Source organism: Grammomys surdaster, unplaced genomic scaffold (assembly GCF_004785775.1).
Source record: "Grammomys surdaster isolate TR1022 unplaced genomic scaffold, NIH_TR_1.0 100, whole genome shotgun sequence".
NCBI lineage: Eukaryota > Metazoa > Chordata > Mammalia > Rodentia > Muridae > Grammomys > Grammomys surdaster.
The window spans coordinates 2,259,719-2,285,234 of record NW_021604579.1 but is presented as its reverse complement, the minus strand read 5'-3'; the positions used below and the strand labels follow the sequence as shown (position 1 = coordinate 2,285,234).

At 44.8% G+C, this 25,516-nt stretch overlaps 1 protein-coding gene across 1 annotated transcript in view; it reads left to right on the top strand.

The window, feature by feature from the left end:
• Zmynd12 (zinc finger MYND-type containing 12) overlaps window positions 1-25,516 on the top strand; it is a 33,378-nt gene that overhangs the window by 4,653 nt on the left and 3,209 nt on the right. Inside the window, exons 2-7 of the mRNA XM_028785534.1 lie at window positions 7,961-8,102; window positions 11,793-11,964; window positions 17,899-18,068; window positions 20,936-21,058; window positions 23,479-23,590; window positions 25,234-25,379. Of these exons, the coding sequence (XP_028641367.1) occupies window positions 7,961-8,102; window positions 11,793-11,964; window positions 17,899-18,068; window positions 20,936-21,058; window positions 23,479-23,590; window positions 25,234-25,379 (865 nt within the window). The remainder of the gene's footprint in view (window positions 1-7,960; window positions 8,103-11,792; window positions 11,965-17,898; window positions 18,069-20,935; window positions 21,059-23,478; window positions 23,591-25,233; window positions 25,380-25,516) is intronic.

Sequence of the window (25,516 nt, the reverse complement as noted above, 5' to 3'; positions counted from 1 at the left end):
CCAGGACACCCAGGAGTACACAGAGAAATTCTGTCTCTCCTTTTTTTTTTTTTTTTTTTAGGTTTTTCTGTAGACAGGGTTTCTCTGTAGCCCTGGCTGTCCTGGAACTCACTCTGTAGACCAGACTAGCCTCGAACTCTCAAACTCAGAAATCCGCCTGCCTCTGCCTCCCAAGTGCTGGGATTAAAGATGTGCGCCACCACTGCCCGGCTGAAACTCTGTCTCGAAAAAACAACAACAACAAAAAATTGTATTGATTAACGTGTTGATGTTTGGCTCTGCATTAGATGTAGACAGGCTAGGAGAAGGAGCAGAGGCGGATGGAGTGGAGACGCTGCAGAAAGGACAAACAAACACCAGTTCCTTGAAAAATAACAAAGCTGATGACCCTCCAGCCAGAGTGGTCAGAAAGAGAAGATGCAAATGACTAAAATCAGAAGTGAAGTTGGTCCATTGCCGGCCTTTCAGAAATAAGGCGTATTGTAAGAGAACACTCTGAATACCTGCGGATCAATAAATTAGATAACCCAGATAAAAAACAGATGCATCCCTAAAAAGCAACCAAACTCACATAGGAAACAATGTCTGACTAGACCTAAAACAAGTGATGGAAAACCAAAACCAGATAACACAGGTTGGTGTATTCTTTCAAACATTTAAAGGAAAATTAAAACAAATTCTTTAATTTGCTAAAAAGAGGAATAACTAATTCATAACTTATTCTTTAAGACCCAAATTGTCCCAGTAATAAAGCCAAATAAAATATCACAAAATTACAGATTAATATCCCTAATGAATACAGATGCAAAAGTTCTCAGAATTTTAGCAAGCCAAACCTGGCAGCAAATGTGAAGGATTAGACATCATGGGCAATTGAGATTTATTTTAGGAATACAGGATAGGTTGAATATATATTACATATATATATATATATATATATATATATATATATATATCTGTCAATATAAAACACCATACTAACAGAATAAAACATACACACACATGCACACATACACATGATGTCTCACTAGATGCAGAAAAACCATTGAGTAAAATCCAGGATCATAATAAACATACTAAACTGGGGGTAGGGGAGAGGAATTCCTGTTACTTACTAAAAGAAGGTGATTAAAAAAAAAAAATCCAGCCGGGTGGTGGTGGACACGCCTTTAATCCCAGCACTTGGGAAGCAGAGGCAGGTGAATTTCTGAGTTCGAGACCAGCCTGGTCTACAGAGTGAGTTCCAGGACAGCCAGGGCTACACAGAGAAACCCTGTCTTGAAAAAAACAAAACAAAACAAAAAAACCAGAGCTGGTGAAGGCACAGTTGAGCTAGCCCCTAGGGTGAGAGCAGGAGAGCTGGCCCAGCCCCTTACAAGCTATAGCGCTTAGGAGAGTAGGCCCTGCACCTTGACTAGGCTGCCCAAGTAGCTGGCTCTGGAGGTGTGGGTGCAGTTGAACCCACCCCAAGGGCATGAGAGCAGCAGAGCTGACTCTGCCACCTTTCTATGGCAGCTTTGGGTGGCATAGCTGGAGCAGTGCTGGAGAGCTTGCCCTGATTGTTCATATAAGGGGCTCAGCTATCACACAGGCCCAGATGGTGGGGACTCATGAAAGGGCCAGTCCTGCTTCTCCAAAGCTGCAGTATCTCCATGACACAGGGCAACAACAGGATAACCTGGAGGATCCCGATGAGGATCCAGTATTGATGGTGTCACTCATTGCAATGAACATTTGCAAGTGAAGATATGTGGACAGAGGGATATAGTGTGGGACACACTGTGACACACTACAGCTTCCACAAGGAGATCTTTTCTATACTTTGTTTTTGTTGTTTGTGTGCTGTATTTTGCGGGGAGGTTGCAAGGGCAAAGATGGCTATGAGGGGACAGGGAGATGAATGGGACTGGGGTGCATGATGGGAAACTCACAAAGAATCAATAAAAAGATTTTTGAAAATCTAGAGTAAGGGAGAATTAACATCATACTTACTTGTGGCAGACACGCTTCTTCATTGATGTGACCGTGAGCCCACAACACTGCTTTCACCACTCGTCCATCCTGTGGGCGGGGTTCTAGTCAGAATGCAGCTAGGTGAGACAATGAAGTGAAAGAGGAACACAGCCTCATTTACAGATGCCATGACCTCATCATGATGGCCGATTGTGTATGTCAGCCTGACTGAGGAAAGATGTTGGATAGTTGCAACACCTTGGTTTTGGGTGTTTGTGAGAGAGGAACATTTGGCCTGTTAGACTGAGTCAAGGTCATGCTCACCAAGAAGAGTGGATATCCTGCATTCCACTGATGGTCTGAACCTAGCAACATGGCACAAGGGTAATTTGCTCTCTTGTGTGCTGAGATATCTGTCTTCTCCTGCTCTTGGCTATAAGCTTGCTAGTTCTGAGGCCTTTGGGCTCTGAACTTCTGAAGCAAGTCAATCCTCTCCTTCCTCCCTGACCTCTAGTCTCAGCCTTCAGACTCAGTTGAATTGCTGCTCTGGCTTTTCTACTTTTCCAACTCAGGAAGCATTGTAAGTCTTTTTTTTTTTTTTTTTTTTTTTGGTTTTTCGAGACAGGGTTTCCTGGAACTCACTCTGTAGACCAGGCTGGCCTTGAACTCAGAAATCTGCCTGCCTCTGCCTCCCAAGTGCTGGGATTAAAGGCGTGCACCACCACTGCCCAGCACATTATAAGTCTTAAAGATTTATGTTTTCAATTGTGTGTGAGGGACATATAGAGCTATGTGCACATGAGAACAGTTGTCCACAGAACACAGAGGAATCAGATTCTTCTGCACATGGAGTTACAGGGGGCTGGGAGCCACCCAGCATGGATTCTGGGAATCAAACTCGTGTCCTCTGGAAGAGCAATCACTGTTCTTAACTGTTGGGCCATCTCTCTGGCACGCATTGTGCATCTCTGTATGTTTAGTGTCACATGAACAAATTCCTAAAATAGTGGTTTTCTCTGGAGGATCCTAACAGGCTTGTAATAGAGAAATCATAAAGAACTTAGAAAATTATATTAAAACTAAGCAACAAAACAGTGAGACTATAGGATATGCAGAAGTAGTTACAATCCTGTAAACTATCAATGAACAATCTAAAAGTGAAATTAAGAATATTACCTTATTCAAAACAGGATAAAATATTAGAGAAAAACTTAGTCAAGGAAGTGTATGACTTATATACTGAAATACCATAAATGATGATGAAGCAGTGGACAGTTCAAAAAGAAAACCAATGAAATTCCCTTAAATAAGACTTACACTACTGAGAGAGTCCTGAGGGGGAAGGGAAAGCATTAGACAGAAATAATATGATATATAGACATTTAAATATGATGTTGCCTTAAGACAGCCTTCTTCTTTGGGCCAAGTCCCTAAACAGTCCAGAGATATCTCTGACCAGTAACTCAGACAGAGAAGCAGGGCCTGACCTTTATAACCTTCTAGGGATGGTGGGAAGTTCACATGGAGGAGCCATGTACTGTAAGTTAAGAATTGCAGCACAGACTGCCTAACAATACACTGTTGAAAGAAATTAGACATTGAAATACTTATTATTAAAAAAAATAAAAAAGAAAAAAAGAAATACTTATTATTAAGATAGCCACAGTCCCCAAATTATTCTGTAGATACAATACAGTCCATCTGAAATTCCAGCTTAGACAGGCTGACTAAAATTCATATGGAAATTTCAAAACTTACTACTGTGCTATACTAATTTTTTAAGGATTTATTTTCTTTTGTGCATATAGGTATTTTTCTTCCATGTATAGATATGTGCACCACATGTATGTCTGTGTCATGAATCCTCTGGAACTGGAGTTGCAGACAGTTGTGAGCTGCCATGTGGGTGCTGGGAATTGAACCCAGTGCTCCTAACCGATGAGGCAGTTCTCCAGCTCCTACAGTGCACTGTGTAAGGACAGTACAGGAATGAGAGTCTATAATAAGCTCATAAACGTTCATTGAGAACAGATGGTCCTTTAACAAATGGTGCTGAGTCAATAGATACCCACGTGGAGTAAGATGGACTTTGTTTCTTACCTTCCACCTCATTCAAAAAAAATAATCGTATGCAAAAGACATGGATGTTAGCGATGAAGCTGCGGAAGGTTAGAAGGAAACTTAATCACGTCAATTCATGTAGTTTCAGATTTGACATTAAAGGAACTAAAGTGAAACTAGGTGAGTTAGACATCAACAAAATTTAATTTCTTGTTTGTTTTCCAAGACAAGCCCTGGCTGTCCTGGAACTCTGTATGTAGACCAGACTGTCTTCAAACTCAGAGATCCTTCTTCCTCTGGGATTAAAGGTCCAACACCACATCCAGCAAATCTTTTTTTTTTTTTTTTTGGTTTTTGGAGACAGGGTTTCTCTGTGTAGCCCTGGCTGTCCTGGAACTCACTCTGTAGAGCAGGCTAGCCTCGAACTCAGAAATCCACCTGCCCCTGCCTCCCAAGTGCTGGGATTAAAGGCGTGCGCCACCACTGCCCAGCCCGGCAAATCTTTTTTAAAAAGAGAAAAAAAAAAGAGTGTTAGAACATGAGGTAGTCTGACTGTTGAGTGCCCTATTGGGAGCTAACTGTGAGGGAGTAGTCAGGCCTGACCACGTGAGGGCAGTATTAGGAACTCTTTGGTGGCCTCCAGGGCTGGCTGGTGATGGTGAGATAGTCGCTGTGGTCCTGACTTCAGGGCTCCTGCAGTTAACACAATCATCCCAAGCCTGTTCCCAAGCTCACATAATGGAGAAATATATGACCAAGCCACAGAAACTGCCTTCGTTCCAGCAAGAAAAACAAGCCGAGTGTTTGGCAACCCAGTCACCAGGGATCCGCTCAACACGATGAAGAATGGAAGAAACTGCACCGGCCATGCTCTCATGACCCTCATCTGGGAGCTGTGAAAAGGAAGTGGTCTGAGGAGTACAGCACTGCAGAAGAAGCCACTGTTAGACACAATTCTACCCCATTTTCCTCCAGGCACTGAAAACTGAGCCCATGATTGGGCTGGTACTCTTCAGGACTGACCATTCCTTCCAGGTCACTGTGTCCCTAACTGATGGAGGTAACTTGTTTTTCACCATGAAGTGGGTGATCACTGAGAGATTAAAACACCAGCAGATACTGGTGCCAAAGAGACTGTCCCGTGAGCTAGAAACTTTTTATACCAAGGACCAAGAGGAAGCACAACACACATACACACACATACACACACACACACAGACACACACAGACACACACACACACACACACACTGCCCTGACCCACTACTGCTGGTAGTAGCAGGAGAGCAGAGAGTCTGGGAGGGCTCTGTATCCCAGGAAACCGTATGGGCCACTGCCCCCTTGAAAAGTCTCAGTGAGTTAAGATTGACTTCCTTTTTAAGGAAAAAAGCAGCATGTGTGCTGCCCACTAACCACTTCAAGACTAGACCTGGCTTCCATGCCCTCTGACTGGGCAGGGTGGGGGTGGGAGGTCCCCCAGGAAATTCTGTCCCAGTCTTCTCTTCACTCAGCTTGGGGTCCTTTTTTGATATTATAAAGGGAAGCAGTTTTAGTATTGGAACAATTTATTAGAAAGTCCTCACTCCGACTTGGGTTCTATAATGTAGAGCGTCCATTCACTAAAATTGATGCCGTTAACCCCAACACTTAGGAGGAAAGCAGGCAGCTCTCTGTGTGTTCAAGTTCAGCCTGCTTTACGCAGTGATTTCCAGGCCAGCTAAGGCTTATATAATGAGACCCTGTCTCAAAAAATAAAAAATAAATAAATATTGAAAAGAAGAGGAGGAGGAAGAGGAAAAGGAAGAGGAGGAGAAACCCATAGGATGGGAGAAAATCATACATCTGACAAATGTCTTATATCCAGAATATATTTCAAACTCCTAAAAACAGTAAAAAGATCCAGTCCTTTTTTAACAGGAACACCAGATTTAAATAAACTTTCCTCCCAAGGAAGATAGAAAAGTGATTAATTAGCACAGGAAAAGTTGCTCGTTAGTCATTGGGGAAACACAAATCCAAACCACCATGAGAAAGTGTCAAATCCATCAGGACAGCTGCAAACACAGACATGAACAAGTGTTAGCAGGGCAGAATGCAGACATTCGGCCCTCATACCATGGAGGTCGAGGCAGGAGGGTTGCCATGAGTTGAAGACCAACCTGAACTACATTGTGGGTTCCTGTCTGGGCTACAGAGTGACACCTTGTCAAACAACCAACAAAAATATGTATTTTAAAAAGTCTACAAACCACTATCCTTTCTAGAACACTAAAGACACTGGTTTTGGGGCTTAAAAACACCTTCTCACTTTTTGCTACCTTCTGAACTGTAACATGATCAAACAGATTTTGATTTATTTTCAGAGTCAAATAGTTACACTCCAAAGCGTCTCTCACATCACAGCGACAGGAGAGCGTGCCAGTGTCGCCTGTGAATGCTTGCCCCACCCTCAGCAAGTCTGAAGTCATTGCTAGTGGTATTCTTCGTGAGACTGACTACAGAAAAATGTATGTTTATGAAGTCCCCAAACCCAACAGTTTTTATTTGTTTAGTTTTAATTAATTTTTTTGTTTGGCATACAAAGAAAAGGGTTTTCTTGTGACATTACACACACACACACACACACACATACATACACACACACAGACACACTTTACTTTGTCCTTTTTCATATTACCCACTGCCTCCTTCCACTCTCTCTTCCCTACCCCAAATAGCTTCATGATATATATATATATATATATATATTTCCATCACTCTCTGTCATTCCTCCTGCCCTTTAGCTATCCTCTCCTCCTTTCATACTCCCTGTCTCACTTTTATGATGTGTGTGTGTGTTTAAGTATGTATCACAGGTATGAGAAAATGCATGTCTTCCTAAGTTTGGCTCATTTCATTTAACATAATGGTATCCAGTACCACCCATTTTCCTTGAAAGTCATAATTTCATTTTTCTTTTTTTTTTTGTTTTTTTGTTTTTTTGTTTTCTGTTTTTCGAGACAGGGTTTCTCTGTGTAGCCCTGGCTGTCCTGGAACTCACTCTGTAGACCAGGCTGGCCTCGAACTCAGAAATCCGCCTGCCTCTGCCTCCCAAGTGCTGGGATTAAAGGCGTGTGCCACCACCGCTCGGCTTCATTTTTCTTTACAGCTAAAGAAAATTCTGCTATGTACACATACTACATTTTCTTTATCCATTTGCCTGTTAACGAGCATCTAGGCTGGATTCGTGTCCTGGCTATTGTAAATCATGCAGCAATAAACATAAATGTACAAAAGTCCTTGAGGGTATGTGGACTTACAGTCCTTCAGGTGTACGTCAGAGGTGGTATAGCTGGGCCACATTGAGGTACTGTTTAGATTAAACTTTTAAAATACTTAGTTATTTCATTTTATTGTAAGAATGTTTTGCCTCTGTGTATGTTTGTGCACTACATGTGTGCCTGGTGTCCTTGGAGCTCAGGAGAGGGCATGGAATCCCCAAAACTGTACTTATGAATGGTTGTACTGTGTGGGTGCTGAGAATCAAGCCCAGGTCCTCTGTAAGAGCAAGTGCTGTGACCATGGAGCCATGCACTAGTCTGCATCCCCACCAGCAGTATATAAAGGTCCATCCCCTACTTATTTCCAGCATTTGTTGTCTTTTTTTTTTCTTCAGACAGTTTTTCTATGTAGCTCTGTCTATCCTAGAACTCGCTCTGTAGACCAAGTTGGCCTCAAACTCCCAGAGATTCACCTGCCGCTGCCTCCCGAATGATGGAATTAAAGGTGTGCACCACCACTTCCTGGCCACAGTGCAGTTTTTATCCAAGTACAGACGTGAGAGAAAATAGACTTCCATCTCGGAAAAGCCTTTAGTCTCCTGCCAGGTTTGGGTTGGGCTGACTTTTCTGGAATTTGGAGCTGGGAGAAGACAAAGATCAATATAACACAGTGTATTTTGTTGTCAGTGGTCCTGTGCATCAGAAGGCTGATTGGGGCAGCATCCATGCAAAGATATGCCAGCTGCTAATTCCTCTGCGCACTACCATGCCCTTCTACAACTCAGAGGAAGAGAGGCAGCATGGTCTGCAGCAGCTGCAGCGGCGACAGGCAAGTCCTATAGCCGGTAATGATGAGGGCAGGGCCTTGGTCTTTATGTTCCCAATCCCAAGTGCCAGTCATTGGGTCATCTCCCATGGTTTCACTGAACACCCACTAGACTGGTCTACTTGGGTGGCCATAAGATGGGGTGGTACAAACAACAGACATTCATTTTCTCAAACACTATTGGAGACTGAAAGTCCAAGTCAAGGTTTGTACCTTACTCCCCCCCTCCCTCTCATTCCATTTTTCCTTGTCCTCCCCCTTCCCTCCCTAGTCCTCCTCCAGCCCCGTACATCTTAGGGTGCACACGTATGCTTGAGTTGCAGGTGGATGCCAGAGGACAACCTCGGGTGTCCTTCTTCAGAGCTATTTACTTTGGTTTTGACTTTGTTATTATAAAACAGGGTCTCTCACAGGGCTGGGTTTTACCAAGCAGGTTAGCCTAGCTGGACAGTGAGTCCCAGGGCTCTGCCTATGGCTGACCCTCAGTGCTGGGAGAGCAAATATGCCCACCACAACTATCTTTTTAACATGGTTTCTGGGTATTGAACTTGTTGGGTGTAGTTTTAAAAAAACCATGCTACCGCCTTTGCCCCAAGCTTCTGTGCTACTAGCCTCTCCCTCTCTCCCTGCTCTTTTTTGTTCCACCGGGTTTAGTGTTAACCCGGGATCTTTTTTTTTTTTTGAATCCTACGATAAAAGACACATTTTGTTACCTTAACTTGCCTGCTAGGCACAATTAATAGGTGTTAATATCTCCTGGCTGGAAATTCATGCACTTACCAATTTATTATCTCTGTCTCTCCTTCCACCCTAAACATTGTGGCTTGTCCCAATTAGCCCCTGCCAAACATCTTTGGCCACTCACCTGCAGTGGAGGCCGCAGGCCCTAGCTCTCCCCAGGCCTACATGATTGCTACATCCTCATTCCTCAAAGTATGGCAGAAAAGCTCCTTCTCTCCTTCTCTGCATCTCCTTTTCCTCTTGGGATCTAGAAGTTCCACTTGTACGTTCTGTCCAGCAACTGGCTTCTGGTCTTCTTTATTGACAAATCAAGTACCATTAGGGAACTAGCCCTTAGTATCAGAACCTCCCCTTACAGAACTCAGGTCCCCATGCACATTAGACTTTACTGACAAAGCCATCTCTGGAGACCCAGATTTGATGTCTTCCAAGACCTCTCTTCCTGGATGGTGGATGGCTACCTTCTTGCTAAGTCGTCATTGGACCCTCCATTCATACACTTCACTGGTATCTCTGTGCCTGTCCAGTTTCTTCTTATAAAGACAGCGGTCATGGTTAGTAGGATAGCTCAATGGGAAAGAGTTTGCTGCTGAGCCTGGCAACCTGAATTTGATCCCCAGAACCCACATGGTCAAAGGAGAAAACTGACTTCCAGTTGTCCTCTGACCTCTGCACATGCATATGGCACACATGGACACACACAAAATGTAATTAAGATGCCAAACAGATTAAATTAGAGTCTATGTGAATGGATCCATTTTTTAACTTAACCACCTCTTTGGATGGCATTTTACCCACATCACCATCATATCCTGTGGGATTAGGGTTTAAAGCTTCAGCAAATGACTTTTTGTGAGATATGGTTCAGTCCATAAAATCCATGTGTCAAGTACTGTAATAAGACTGTAGAGGAATTTTAATCCAGTAAGATGGCTGCTCTGACAAGGGATTATATCCAAAGATATGATCTGGATGGAATACAGACATACTACACACCTTTAATTCTTCTGGCTGGAATATAGACATACCTTTAGTTTGTGCCTTTGATCCATCTGGCTGGAATACAGACCTGCGTTTAGTACATATTTTTAATCCCAAACAATGTTGTCTAATTGAGGGGCAGGCAAAGTGACAAATCAGAAAGATTTGACAAAATGAGTCAGAGATAGGATCTGTCCAACCCTCTGGAGAATAGATAGGAGAGGCTACTTAAGAACAGGGAGGGAGAGACAGTTCAAGTTCAGCTCAGTCTGTTCAATTGAGAGCACTTTATTTGGTGCAGTTCAGAAGCAGTCTTTTTCAAGGAGAGCAAATCAGTAGGAAGCCAAGAGAAGCTTATTTGAATCAGTCAGCTTGGAGAAGCATTTGAGCCAAAACAGTTGAGTTGAACCAGCCAGCCAGAGTTCAGACAGAGCTAGAAAAAGTAAGTTTATTCAGCAGTAAGTCTCAGAGGCTGAAACATTCTACGCCTAGATTAGCAGACAAAGGCTGGAAGCTGAAGCCTTCAAGGCCATGGCTTGCAGAAGGTTAGATAGTACAGAGGTTAGAAACTCCCAGGCTTAGGCCTAGGGATAGATAGAAACACTCTGGGTTCAACCCAAGCCATGTATTCATAAGCTCGGATATGGCTTTCAGCTCATCACTTTCTCTGAGGAAGTAAAAGCCACCTGTTTGGTAAACATCTGTCTCCAAAAATATTTACATCATGACTCATAACAGTAGCAAAATTACAATTATGAAGTAGCAATGATAGTAATTTTATGGTGGGGGGTCACTATAACATGAACTGTATTAAAGTATTGCAGAAATTAGGAAGGTTGAAAACCACTGGTATAGTAAGATATTTACAATATAAGTACACCAAAAGGAATATATTAGGGTATAAAGGCTGACCAAGCCCGCTCAGTCAGTCAACAGGTTCTCCAGCACAGGGGTGAGGAATAAAAGAAAAGAGACGATTAGACAAAATTATAGCGTGATCCCAGCCAGTTCTGAGGCTGAAGGCAGGTTTGTTTAATTCAACTTTTCTTTTAAGCCCTTTTAATTACATGCAAGTATTTAGGTCAGTTCTAGGTTGAGGAACCAACAATACAATAGAAACAAACAGTCAAGGAACAAACGAGGCAATATACAGAGTCCCGTGATCACCCTGTGATCACTCTCATGATTGCTGTTTCTAAGGGCTCATCAGGATGACAAAGTATCTGAGCCTACTTCCCTGTCCTAGCCCACAGTCATATTCAAGCCTGAGGCCTACTTCTTTGTTTTAGCCTAAGACTTGGATTCCTGACTGAAATTACTTCTCTGTTTTAGCCTAAAATTAGATTCCTGCCTGAACTTACTTCCTTGTCATGGCCCAAAGTCAGATTCCTGCCTAAAGCCCATTTCCTTGTCCTTGGCCAATGTCAGATTTCTGCCAAGCAGCCCCAAAAGCTCTCTACAAAAGGCATTGTCTTATGTCATCTGTAGCATTGCTACATTAAAGTTTTATTAAAATTAGGCCAAGGATGTACATCAGTTGGTATGTACTTGGCTAGCAGGTATCAAACCCTAGGTTGGAGCTTTGGTTTCATGTAAAAGTGGGTGGTGGTACATGTTCACCCACATAGTGAGTTTGAGACTATCCTGAATTACATAAAACTCTGTCTTTAAAGGTAAATAAATAAAACACAACAATGAAAAGAACTAGAGGACTGATGTGTGCTGTTCATCTGAGAGCCCGTGTCCAACATTCCTGTCTGCCAAATTCTGAACTAAAATGAAAGATGTCTGTTCCTGGACCTTGGCCTCACCATCCCAAGTTAGCATTTTTATCCACTGCACCCCTCAATCTAAAGTCTACCTAGTACAGGCAGGCTCCCCAAATCCCTTCAGCAGACATTGGCTTTACCTGCAGGTATTTCTACCTTGTATTTTACCTTGTCTTAAAGTGCCTATTTCTGTCTTCCACAGAAGCACTTGATTGAATTCTGCTACACAGTCGCCCAGAAATATCTCTTTGAAGGAAGACATGAAGATGCCGTCCCTGCGGCTTTGCACTCCCTCCGATTCCGCATGAATGTGCACGGCCTGAGCTCAGTCGAGCTTGTACCTGCTTACCTGCTCCTGGCTGAGGCCAGCCTTGGTGAGTGGAACTGACTTTAGGCCCCTGGAGCCAGTTGAAGTACTGTATTGATCCTCGACAGGAGCAAGACACCCTCTGTGGAACAGGAGGGTTGGAATGAAGGCTGGCATAGGGGTGTGAAAGCTATGGCCACAGCTGACAGAAATCCACTCAAGCTGGGCCTGGTGTCATTCACCTTTAATCCCAGCACTGGAGAGGCAGAGACAAGAAGCCACCCTTGTCTACATAGGGAGTTCTAGGACAGCTAGAACTATAGAGAGAGACTCTGTCACAAACAAAACAACAAAAAGAAATCCACTCAAGCTTACCTAGACAAAGGGAAGAGATCAATTAGGTTGTTGGGGTGTCCTAGGGGGGGTTATAGGAAATGGGCTGGGCTCTCAGATTTTCTCTTATGTCCCTTCTTTTCCCTCTCCTTTTTAAAGCGCCCCTTAAAAAGTCCAGGATGGCTGGGCGGTGGTGGCACACGCCTTTAATCTCAGCACTTGGGAGGCAGAGGCAGGCGGATTTCTGAGTTCAAGAGTTCGAGGCTAGCTTGGTCTACAGAGTGAGTTCCAGGACAGCCAGGGCTACACAGAGAAACCCTGTCTCGAAAAACCAACCCCCCAAAAAAAATCCAGGATGACCTCTAACTCACTAGGTAGCTTAAGGGGTGACTGAATTTCTGATCCTCCTGCCTCCACCACCCTTCCTTCCAGTGCTGAGATTTCATGCCAAAACTACATTCCCAAGATATGTGTTGTTGGGGACCAAACCCAGGTCTTCATACACGGTAAGCCAACAATCTTCCAACTCAGCTACACCCCCAGCCCTCTTTCTTGTCTCTGCTCTTCTGTATGTATCTACTACTGTGTGCCTATCTGTAGACTAAATTGTAACATCCTCTCCTCACTGCAGGAGACAGGTAATCTTCAGATACCAGATTTAGTTACATCTGCATGTCCTCTGGATTTAAGTTGAGAGGCAGAAATGGCTTAGCATCTGATTTCCATTACAAATTCCCAGAAGACAGAATTTTGTTAACCTAGTTGGAGTGTAGCATCTACCCTTATTTCCTGGAGTCAAAGTCATAGTTCAGAAACAGGACCTGGCACCCTGAGTGAGAGTGCATGCTTCTTAGCAGGCACCTGCCTGAGGGCAGCTACAGACGAGGATTCGGAGAAGGATTTATACTCTTGAGCATCTACAGTGTTTCAGGCACCATATACATCTAACAGCCATCGTTTTGAAGATCATTCTTCAGGCTAAGACTATAGCTCATCGGTAAAGCACATTGCCTAGCATATGTAGAGTTCTGGGTTCAAGTCCCAGCTTTGAAAATAAAAAGTGAGGTCAAGCTGCTGTTGGTATAGTATAAGCGCTCCATCCAAGCCTTACTGTTGGATGCAGAAGGGTCCCTGTGTCTGGGACTCTCCAGTGGATATTTTTCATCAAACTCCCCCTTTACAAGCACAGTGAAGCCTTCCATTCAGGATTCTCCAAAAATACATGTATAGCCCCCAAAGTTGCAGAATTGGAAGGAGTCACAACTCAGAGACACGTCTCCTCTCTTGCTGCCGTTTGTTAAATCTTCTCTCTGAAATAGTCTTTCGGCTTTCCCTTGGCTCTTTTGACTTTTAGAGATCATTGGCCAATTTAAAAAAATATGCATTATTTCATGTATCTGGGTGTTTCACCTGCAGGTATGTTTGTCTATCACCCATGTTCCTAGTGTCTGAGAAAGCCAGAAGAGGGCACACGATCCCTTGGAATTAGAGTTACAGACAGCCGTGTGGGTGCTGGGGACTGAAAACTCTGTACTCTTAATTGCCAATCATACAAAGCATCCTAGTTGGGTTTTTCTGCTGTTTCCTTGTTGGGGACAGGAATGTCACAGAGGTGACAGTGTGTTCTTAATCCATGCTATCAACTGACACAGTTTTCCCATTACAGATGCTAGCCCATAGGCAACACTGATCAGAATGTATTAGATGGAAAATCCAGAAGTAAGGTCTAGAGTGGAGGCAGGAAGGTAGGAATTCAAGGCCATCCTCAGCTACAGAGCCTGGATGTTTTGTAGCTGAACTCTGTTTAAAGATCATAGTTGGCTTTATTTGCAGTTCTAGAACCAGGCAGTGTCTCCTTCTACCAAGTAGGAGATGTGCTCCCAAATTCTCACCATCACACTGTTACGACAGTGGTGCTGCCATGAATCAGGCTCATTCTAGTTTTGTTTTATGAGTTGGTACTTTGGAGTCATGTAAACATCTTTTTTTTCCAAACTCTCAATGTATTTATTCATTTGTAGCCATTTATCCTGACTCCTGGTTCCCTGTCTTAATCCCTGGGTTTTTAACCCACTACAGTTAGTACTACTCATGTGTTCAAACTGAACCTGATTTGACCACTCAAGCTGGCTTTTTATCTCCTTGCTCTTTGAAATATCTCCATATTTTTTTTTTTGAGTGCCTGCTTTCTGAAACAGTATCTCTTAGAATACCCTGTATCCCCTCTACTTTTATTTTTCTACAGAAAACAAATCTGGACACCAAAAGCTGTTCACTAGACTTACTCATTGCTATGGGGTCTTACCTGTGCTGGAGCTAAGGAGTGTACAGAATTAAGGGATGGATGTGTAAACACAATACATCTCACATCCATGTTAGACACAAATAATCTCAGCATCACACAAAAGGAATTCACGAACAAGGTGAACGTACCGAGTCGAGGCGATTTTGGGCACCCATGACCCAAACCTGTCATGCAAGCACACAGAGACAGGGAACCCGGTGAGCAAGCACATGGACAGGAAGGTCACTTGGGTTTTATTTTAGCTCAGGTGCTGACTGTGTCATTTCCCCACTGGCTGGGTCTGAATTCACAGTCTGCTGCAGTTGGCTAGTTTGAAAAGGAAACGAAGGTGAGTGGGAAGGGGAGGGCCGTTTAAATCAAGTTTTAAGAATGCAGCAGGGCTTTTGTTTTTTTTTTGTTTGTTTGTTTGTTTTTTTTTTTTTTTTGTTTTGTTTTGTTTTGTTTTTTGAGACAGGGTTTCTCTGTATAGCCCTGGCTGTCCTGGAACTCACTCTGTAGACCAGGCTGGCCTCGAACTCAGAAATCCGCCTGCCTCTGCCTCCCAAGTGCTGGGATTAAAGGCGTGTGCCACCACGGCCCGGCGCAGCAGGGCTTTTGAGTAAGCAAATATTTAGTGGGTTAGGGGATCTAAACATTTCCATAAAGGTTTTTACAGGGTGGTGGTGGGGAATAAAAAGATTTGAGCTCCTTGTCATAAACAAAAATTTTAGAGTGCATTACAGAAAAAAATATTTCTCACACATGACATGGGTGTGCTCAGCACTTCATCTTCAGTCCAGTCTCCCACTTCATCTTCAGTCCGCTCCTCTGACAGGGAGGATGCTGCCTTCCACAACCCTTGGTGTGTTTGTATACATGATGGGCTCCCAGAAGCTGAACCAACTCTTTTTCTCCAGTGAAAGAGTCGACCCCCAAAGATGCCCTCTCTTGCCTGAGTGAACGCTTCCTTCTCCCTCTGGGCCCACTCTCCTGCATGGATCTTGTCCTTAGACATTTGGTTCTGGCTCCCTGTACCAGGCCTTGTACTTACAGGCTGCCTTGTTCACGCTGCTGAGGTCTGACACCCCATTCTAGACTGTAGGCAGAACTCGAGGCCAGGAAATGCAACCCAGACTCTGTGTACCCTGACACTGACTATGGAGCTTTGAAAAAGTCATTTAAGCCAAAGCCCCAGCATCAGCTGCCTGTGTGCCTGCTAGCTGCTTTCTCCATGTCCGTTTAGGCTGTCTTCAGTCTCACTAACACTGAGCAATGTGATCCCATTGCACATCCAAAGACACATCCAACACAGTCTGAGGCCCACAATGGCATCTCTGTCCTGCTGTTTTCTTTTTTCCAGTTATGGATACCTTCTTTCAAGTCCTTTGTCCCTTTCCACCTAATTAATTCCTTGTTGTCTCTCAGGTCAAGGTTTCTAGTCTTTGGTCTGGAAGCCTTTCCCTATCTCCAAAGACTAGGTTGGGTATTTTTTTTTTAACCTTAATTTTATTTGTGTGTATGTGTTCACAGGTATAAGTGCCACAGCCCTTATGTGGAGGTCAGAGGGAGCTGGTCTCTCCTCCCACAGTGTAGGTCCCAGTGATAGAACTGTCTGGCTTTGGGCATGTCAAGTCTTTTTTCCTGCTGAGCTATCTTGCTCGCTCTGTGTCTCTTTTTAAGTCAGTCATTCAGAAACTTCTTCCTCTTGTCCTGATTTTCCTGAGAGCTCAGCTCACTCCATTGCTAGTTATAGATTTAGTCTGGCTCTCTGAACCCGAAGCCTGTGGTGCATTCTCCCTAGTATGCCTTTTCCTTCAGGACTGATGTTTGTTTAGATGCAGCTGCAGCACAGCCTTGAGACCTTCTTCTTTAGCATTGCCTCCTTGAGAAGAACCAGGCAGAGCAAAATGAAGTATGTATATATTGCTTATGGACAGGACTCCAGTTTCCAGCAACCTTGTTAGATGTCTCATAACTGCCTGTAGTTCTAGAGAATTTGACACCACATTTCTGTCTTCCCCAAGAACCAGTATTCACTTGCACTTACCCTCCCCCACACACACATAATCAAAATAATTTTTTTTTTTTTTTTTTTTTTTAGTTTTTCGAGACAGGATTTCTCTGTATAACCCTGGCTGTCCTGGAGACCAGGCTGGCCTCGAACTCAGAAATCTGCCTGCCTCTGACTCCCAAGTGCTGGGATTAAAGGCATGCACCACCACTGCCCAGCAAAATAAATATTTTTAAAGGCCTGATACAAACCTGACCTGGTGGTGCACACCTTTATTTCCCAGCGCTGAGGAGGTAGAGGCAGGAGGATCTCTATGTGTTCAAGGTCATTCTGGTCTACATAGAGTTCAAGACCAGAGCTACAAAAACTCGGTCTAAAGCAAAACAAAACAAAAAGATAAATAAATAAATAAATAAATAAATAAATATTAAAATCCCAGTGTATCTCTCTCTCTGCCTGTCTGCATTGTGTATATTTGTAGAAAGAGAGAATTCACAGTCTATAAGTTCATCCTTCTAAGGTACAATGTAATATAGTCAGAAGGTTATATATTCAAAAGGTTGTATAACTCACTCCTATTCAACTTCAGAACATTCCATCAGCTTGAAACATCCATATAGTTGTTTGTAGTTACCCCTTGTTAAACAGCCTCACTTCTTCCTCTCTGTGATGCACCCCCACTACCAACTCCCTTCTCTCTGTGTGTGCCTGTTCTGGGCATTTCACATACATGGGGTCTGATGATATGTGGTGTTTTGGTGTCTGTCTTCTTTCACTTAGCATGCTGTTTTCAAGCCATCCTCTCTGTAGCATGTATACAGGCAGTATTCTTCTGTTTATGACTAATCACAGTTCACTCATGGGTAAGGATATGCTTATCAACTGATGAGCATCTGTTATGGATAGATTGCTATGAACATTCATGAGTGACTTTGGGCACCAATAAATATTTGTATCAATGAATAAACCAATGTTTGATAACCCATATATCATCATATATTCTTTTGTTAAAATAGGAATTATAACTTTATTTATTTATTCATTTATTTAGGGTTTTTTTTTTTTTTTTTTTTTTTTGGTTTTTCGAGACAGGGTTTCTCTGTGTAGCCTGGGCTGTCCTGGAACTCACTCTGTAGACCAGGCTGGCCTCGAACTCAGAAATCCTCCTGCCTCTGCCTCCCAAGTGCTGGGATTAAAGGCGTGCGCCACCACCGCCCGGCTTATTTAGGGGTTTTTGAGATAGGGTATCTCTACAGAGCCTTAACTGTATTGGAACTCCAGGCAATGCTCCTGCTTCTGCCTCCCAAGTGCTAGAATTAAAGGCATGTACCACCATGCCTGGCTTATACCTCTTTTATAACTGACTTTGACAGGTCTGGGTCGGATAGTGCAGGCTGAAGAATATCTATCCCAAGCCCAATGGACAGTCCTCAAGTCAACTGACTGTAGTAACGCCACCCATTCTTTACTGCATCGGAACCTGGGCCTTCTCTACATCGCCAAGAAGAACCTCGAGGAAGCCCGGTACCATCTGGCTAATGACGTGAGAGAGCTCACTTAAAACACCTGGGTATTTCCAAGAATGGCTCCGTTTAGTGTTTCTCTTAGCTGAGCATTTCTCTTAACACTTACTGCTTATACTAACCGTTTTGGGAGCAGCAAGAACTCCGCTCAAATGACCCCAGTTCAAGCCTTTCTACTTCCTGACTATGCAAATGTGGCCAGGCTCCATCTCTCCCCTCCCCCTCCTCAGTTGTCTGAGGCTAATCTGTAAAGCAGAGCTGCTAAGAGAAGGGCTCTGCTACTGTTTCCAGCCCTGCTAGTTTTGTGACAAATTATTTAACCTTTTTCATCACATGTAAGACACAAATCATAAACCGGTCCCAACCACATCAGCGCATTGCAGAGATTAATAATAGAAGATTGTACTCACTGGACTTTGTGGCTATTTGTTAAAATAATATTAACGTCTCTTCTTCAGAGTGTGGTTATTAAATTTAAATGAGCTAGATCTATAAGAAAGAACTTACAATCTATAAACCCGTACAACTGTGAGGTGCGGGAGTCAGATGAGCTGCTCTGCTCAAGTTAGGGAGTTCCTCATCGGATGTGGGGCTGGAAAACAGTACCAGACAGGGCTCTTGCACCTAATCCACACTAGGTGGGTCCTATTGCACTCCCTGGGGCATTTCTGTAGTCGCTACTCTCACCTTTCCTCCACACAGCCTTCCCTCTGGCTGCCTGCCTCTGTGCTTGCCTTAGACTCTTCCCTGTACCTCGAGGCCATTGTGCGGGCAACTCTCTGCCCTGGGATGCTGACCTCCATGGCTCTCCTGAACACCACTGCTGTCTGACTCTGCTAGGGACTGAAGAGTGGGAGGCACAGCAGGGGGCAGGAGTGTGGAGATACGGTGGGGAGGGGTGAGTACACCCACCTCAGTTCTGGCAGAAGCAGTCAGCTTTCCTGTCTGGATACAGCTCCTGTCTAGTGGCCATAGCCCCAGCTCTGACTGGTCTCTGTTCTCCATGCTGTCTCCTCTGGTTTTCTGAGGTACAGGGATGGCAGTAGTTCTTTGCCATTAACTGTTCTTGAAGCTCCATTGACCCTCTTGCTTTTGTGACTTCCAAATCTCCAGTCACTCTTCCATTAAGTGACTTCAGGCAGCCCTATGCCATCTCTTTCTGTCCAAGCCCTTTACCAATACTTTTTTTTTTTTTTTGAAAGAGAGAGGATCTTACTTATTACCTAGTCCTGGCTGTCCAGGAATTTGATATGTGGACCCAGCTGGCCTTGAACTCAAAGAGATCTACCTGCCTCTGCCTTTTGGATGCTGGGCTTAAAGGTGTGCACCACCGTGTCTGGCAATTTTTCTTCATTTATATTTGTCTCTGCCCCCCTACATCCTTCAGTTAATTAAGTAGAGGCACATTCTGTCTTGTGCTGACCACACAATTAGGAATTAGATCAAAACCTCAAAACCATGTTTCCTGAGTACACACACACACACACACACAGTTGTTGTTTGTTTTCCTTTTGAACAGGGTCTCACTATGTATTCTAGCTGACCTCAGACTCATAGAGATCCACCTGCTTCTGCCTTCCAAGCGCTGAGATTAGAGGTGCATGGCACCCTGTCTCTAGCTACCTTTTTTGAGACAAGGTCTTATTATATACTTCAGGTTTATCTTGACCCTGCTTTGGCCTCCTGGGTGTTGGGATTACAGATTTTCGATATCACACCTACATTTCTTCCCCTTCTTTACCGAACACTTCACTGATACAAACTACAGAACCACCCATTTTCACTGTCCACTTCAGTAAGTTTCAGTGCATTTACAGAGCTATACAACCAGGAGCACATGTCCATCGCTCAGAGAAGCCCTCATTTCCGTTTGCACTCATTTCCCATTCAAATCCCAACCCCAGGCAGCCAGTCTCTGTCTCCATAGATTTTTTTCTTCCTTCCTTCCTTCCTTCCTTCCTTCCTTCCTTCCTTCCTTCCTTCCTTCATTCCTTCCTTCCTTCCTTCCTCTCTCCCTCCCTCCCTTCTTTCCTTCCTTCCTTTTTTCTTTCTTTCCTTCTTTTTCTTCACCTCCTTCTCCTCTTTCTTCTTCCGAGATAAAGGTTTTTGGAGTAACCCTGGCTATCCTGAAACTCACTATGTATACCAGACTGGCCTCGAACTCCCAGAGATCTGCCTGCCTCTGCATCCTGAGGGCTGGGATTAAAGGTGTGCACCATGGCCATCGGCGCATGCTCTTTATAGAGGGAGAATTACAGGCAGAGTCTGGAATCTGACTGCCCTCACCCTGCACAGTGCTCGCAGTGCAGCCACTGCTGAGCTACAGCTCATGCCTTCGTTGTAAAGAAGCAGTCTACCCTGACTAGGGCGCAGTCACTTATCACTCTTGAGATGAGATGTATGTGCCGTTTCTGCCCTGGGACTGTTAAGAATGACTTCGACAGATATTCGTGAACCTGTCTCTTCACATGTGGACATGTGTGCCAGTTTTTCCTGGGCCACGCAGCAATTCCATGTTTAGCCTTCTGAAGATCTGGCTAGCTGCTGCCCAGGCTCCAGCATTTTTCATCAGTCCCAGCCATGTCTGGGCTTAATTCCCTCACCTGTCTTGTCATTCTCTTTTTGAAGATAGTTGTCCTATTGACTATGAAGAGGAGTGATACTGTTGTGATTTTGTTTTGCTTTCCTTGAATGATGGTCACATGCTTGTTAACCATCCATGTGTCTTTCAGAGAAATGTCTGCTCAGGTCCCGAGTCCATTTTCACATCAGGCTACGATTAAAGTTTTTTTTTCCCGTGTATTCTGGACACATGCCTTTTTTTTTTTTTTTAATCAAATACATGGTTTTCGAGGGACTCAGGCGCCTTCTCTTATTCCTGTGATAGATTTATTTTGCCAGCTGTGCATATGGGACAGAAGATGTCAGGACCTCAGGAGGCTACTTCCACCTGGCCAACATTTTCTATAGCCTTAAGAAAATGGAGCTGGCCGACACATTGTATACAAAGGTAAGCTGGGGAATGTGGGGCCTCAGCACTGGCACTCATGCCTGGCATCTATAACCAGAGTCAGGCCATTGCAGACATGCTCAGAGGCTGACTGACATGTCAGCTTACACAGCCAGTCCGGGGGTACTCACTTTACTCTTTCTCTTTGTCTAATGCCAACATGGGCCAATCCTTAGCATCTGTAGAGAGACTCACAGAGAACCAGAGCTCACAGCAGCCTCTGCCACACCCACACAGCCAGCGAGGCAGGCATATGGAGGTATACAATACAGAAGTATAAAGTATGGTGCCACCAAGCCTGCCCCTGAGTTTGATCCAGGGCCCACCCACATGGTGAAAGGAGAGAACCGATTCCTGAATGGTGACCTCTGACCTCCCCATGCATGTTGCAGCACCTGCACCCCCAAACTCCCCACCCCCTCATAAGTAAGGTAGGTTTAAGTTTTTAAAATTATGCTTATATATATTTATTATTATATGAACTTTAGTGTCTGTGCGCATGCACCATGTCACACTGACTCTTCCCCTCCAGCACATGGGGCAGGAGATGGAATTCTCATTATCATACTTGGTGGCAGTTACCTAGTCTGTTGAGGCCCCTTTCTAACCTCCTGAGTTTCTATCTATCTGTCTATCTACCTATCTATTTTACATTCCAACTGCAGTTTTCCCTCTGTCCTCTCCTCCCACTATGCCCCCCCACCTCCTCTCTTCCCCATCCACTCCTTCTCCCTTTCTCTTCAGAAAAGGGCCGGCCTCCCCTGGATATAAAGCAGCCATGGCAAATCAAGTTGCAGTAAGACTAGGCACATTGTCTCTAATGAAGTGTAGATGAGGCAGCCCAGTAGGAAGTATGTTATGCCCAGCATGTCTCAAAGGCCGACAACAGAGTCAGAGACAGCCCTGCTCCCACTCTTAGGAGTCCCATAAGAAAACCAAGCTATACAACTGTAACATAGGTGCAGAGGTCCTAGGTCAGTCCCATGTGGGCATCCTGGTTGGCTCATTCTCTGTGAGCTAATATGGACCCGGATGAGTTGACTCTGTTTTGTTTTTTTTGTTTTTTTTTTTTTTGTATTACTATTATCATCATTTGAGACAAGGTCTTTCTAGTTACTCCTGGCCAACCTAGAACTCACTATGTAGACCAGGCTGTCCTTAAACTCACAGAGATCCTTCTGACTCTATCTAATGAGTGATGGAATTAAAGCCTTGCACCATCATACCCAGCTTAAAATTCTTTTGTGTGTGTGCATGTGTGTGTGTGTGTACACATGTGCGTGTAGCTTGTGTGTGCTTGCATGTGGAGGTCACAGTCTAGCCTTGGGTGTTCTTTTCCAGGCACCATCCACAGGGTCTCTACGCTTTGGAGCTTGCGAAGTAGGGTACACTGGCTGGCCAGCAAGCCCCAGGGGTCCTCCCGTCTCTGCTCCCAACACCAGCATTTGCAAGCTTGTGTCACTGCGTTTATATCCAGTGGGTGCTGGAATTTGAACTCAGGTCCTCATGCTTGCTCAGCTAGCACTTTCTCAGCTGAGCTTTCTCTCCTGCCAAACTCTTTCTGTAAAGACTTTCCAGTGTCTGAACACGCCAGCTATCCAGTCAGCAATCCTCTCTTAGGCAGCTGCCATTTCTGTGTGGGATAGAGGCCATCATGCTGTGACTGTGGATTTCTAGTTCTTAGAAAAAGGTGCTTTGGTGTGGCTGAACACCAGGGAGCTTTGGAGTCAGACAGAACTGGGTGTGTAGCCAGGCTGTGCCATTTGCCAGCTCTTTCCAGAAGTTCAGTGTGTCGGCAACTTCTCTAAGCCCAAGTTTACTCACATGTAAATAGGAGTAATGAACACTTGCTTCACAGTGGTAGCTGTCTAAGGGTTCCATTGCTGTGAAGAGATGCTATGACCAAGGCATGAGGGCAAACATTTACTTGAGGCTGGTTTACAGTTCAGAGGTTCAGTCCATTATCACCATGGAGGGAAGCTTGTCAGCGCGCAAGTAGACGTGGTGCTGAAGGAGCTGAGAGTTCTAATATCTTGATTCGAGGGCAGCCAGGAGACTGGAGTTCCACATTTGGTGGAGCTTACCTTAAAGCCAACCCCCACAGTGACACACCTACTGGAACTTGGCCACACCTCCTAATGGTGCCATTCCCTGTAGGCCAAGCATTCAAACACATGAGTCAATGGGAACCAAACCTATTCAAACTACCACAGTAGCCATTTACCCTAGACCCAGGCAAGGCTGCCCATGATGAGCCTGTCTAGCCCTTGTCTGGACTCCCAGGGCTCACTCTGCTTCCAAGCAGAGTAAGAATGAGAACTTCTAGACTCAGGAAACCTGGCCTTGTACAGCGTGTTCCCAGTTGGCTGGCTAGTGGCTAACCCTGACCTGCTGGTCTAATCACCCTGCTTTCCCAACAGGTCTCGGAGATTTGGTATACGTATCTGAACAGTCACTATCAAGCCCTCTTACAGGCTCGTACCCAACAAACAGATTTACTGGGCAAACAGTTTGTGAATGATACTGGCTTGGGTAAGTGGCAGGTCTAGCAAACAGAACAGTGGCTTTTCCTCCCTAACACTCAGCCTCTGTTCTCTCGGAGCCCATCGTGGAGATGGAGAGAAGATGGAAACAAAGGGCTCAAAGGGCGTATACCAATGTCAGGAGGAATTGAGACCCCCACCATTACACATAATCCTTAGCAGGCTGATAAGGGCAGACTTAGAGAAAAGGGGGAGCCCCCTACTAAACCCCGGTGGTTTTTACCTATCAATTTCTTGGTTTTCCCTCCAGGATACATAAGCCCAGGGAAGCTCTGTGCAGAAGTTGCCTTGTTGGTTCCTCCTGACAGAATCTTCCTCCTTTCCAGTGTGTGAGGTCCTCAATGGCAGGGACCTCAATGCACCTCCATCCCAAGCCCAGCAAAGGGCTGCATATTGGGTAGCACTGTGTGTGGCATTGTCCTCTGAGATGGTAGAGAGATGGAGGATCTAGTTCCACTAAAAAGTCAGCCCCTCTCGGTGCAGTGACAATGCAGAGCCCGTTTGCAGCACAAAGGGACAGCCACAGGTACAAGTTCTAACAGGAGTCCCAGAATGAAGACGTGAAGACTGGTAGGTGGCCCTGAAAGGGTGACTGAAGCCAAGACTTTAAGCTAAAGGTTTAGAAAGTTAGTAACCTCATCCAGTTTCCTCATCAGGAAAGTGGTTCACATTGTAGTAGAAACATAGCCATGCACAGGTAGCCACGCACAGATAGCCTCACACAGGTAGCCACACACAGGCAGTCACGCACAGGTAGCCATGCATAGCATTATGGGCTTGTGCTTTTTGCCTTTTTCTTTAAGCTTATTACTTACACATATGCTCTCAAGTGCTGGCCCATAATGACTATCCAATAAATGGTGAATGGCACAGAAACAAAAGTCTCCGGGAAGGAGTCGTTTATAATCCCAGCACTTAAGAGGTAGAGGCAGGGGCATCAGAAGTCCAAGGCCAGCCTGGGCTACATAGCAAGTCTGGGTTACATGAGACCATGTTTCAATAAAATATAAACAAACAAACAAAGAAAAAAATCTCTGAGGGAAATAAAGAAACTCTGGTGTGGAACAGATAGGCTGTTGGCCAGCTGTCTTTGACCTTTGGAGGAGGAATACGGGCGCTACAACTGGAGCTGGGGCTGAATGGCCCCAAGGAATCTGACCTGACCAGTTCCCTGTATTAGGAGCTCAGGAGATCTCAGCCTCTGAAATAGAAACCTTAGCAGCTTAGGGCACCTGTGGTCTCTCCACTACTGACCCCTTAGACCGAGCTAGAGAGCTGTAGGAAGCCGCCCTACTTCCCACTCGTGTGCTGTGTGTGCACTGTTTCCTCTAGGACCCAGGAGAGGAGGCTGCAGCAGGCTTAGTGTCTAGAGCAAGGACAGGTGTGTGTGTGTGTGTGTGTGTGTGTGTGTGTGTAGATACAGCCTGTCCCATGCAGCCAGCTCCAGCAAGCCTCCTGTTTCTGTTTCTGCCCAGCACTGTGGTCACAGGCCAACAAGCCATACCTGGTTTTCTGAACTCAGGTCTTTGTGGTCACATAGCAAGCTTTCTTACTCAGTAAGCCACCAAGCCACCCCCAACTCCCACTGCCAAAGCCTGCAAGGCTTGTTTCTTTTCTCCTCTTCCAATGCAGATGAAGCCCAGGAAGCGGAAGCCATTCGGATCCTAACTTCAATCCTGATTATTCAAGAATCTACTTCCGCCAAAGCACCCCAAAAAAGCATCCTTATTCTGAAGACTCTGAGCATCCTTTACTATCTGATGTTGGAGTATTCAAAGGTAAGCTTCCTCCAGAAAGCTCTTGTCTCGATGGAATAGCAAAGCATTGAGAAGTTCCGTTCAGCTCCACCCACTCCCCCCCCCCCCCCCCCCCGGGGGGGGGGGGGGCCCGCGGGGGGGGGCGGGGGGGGGGGGGG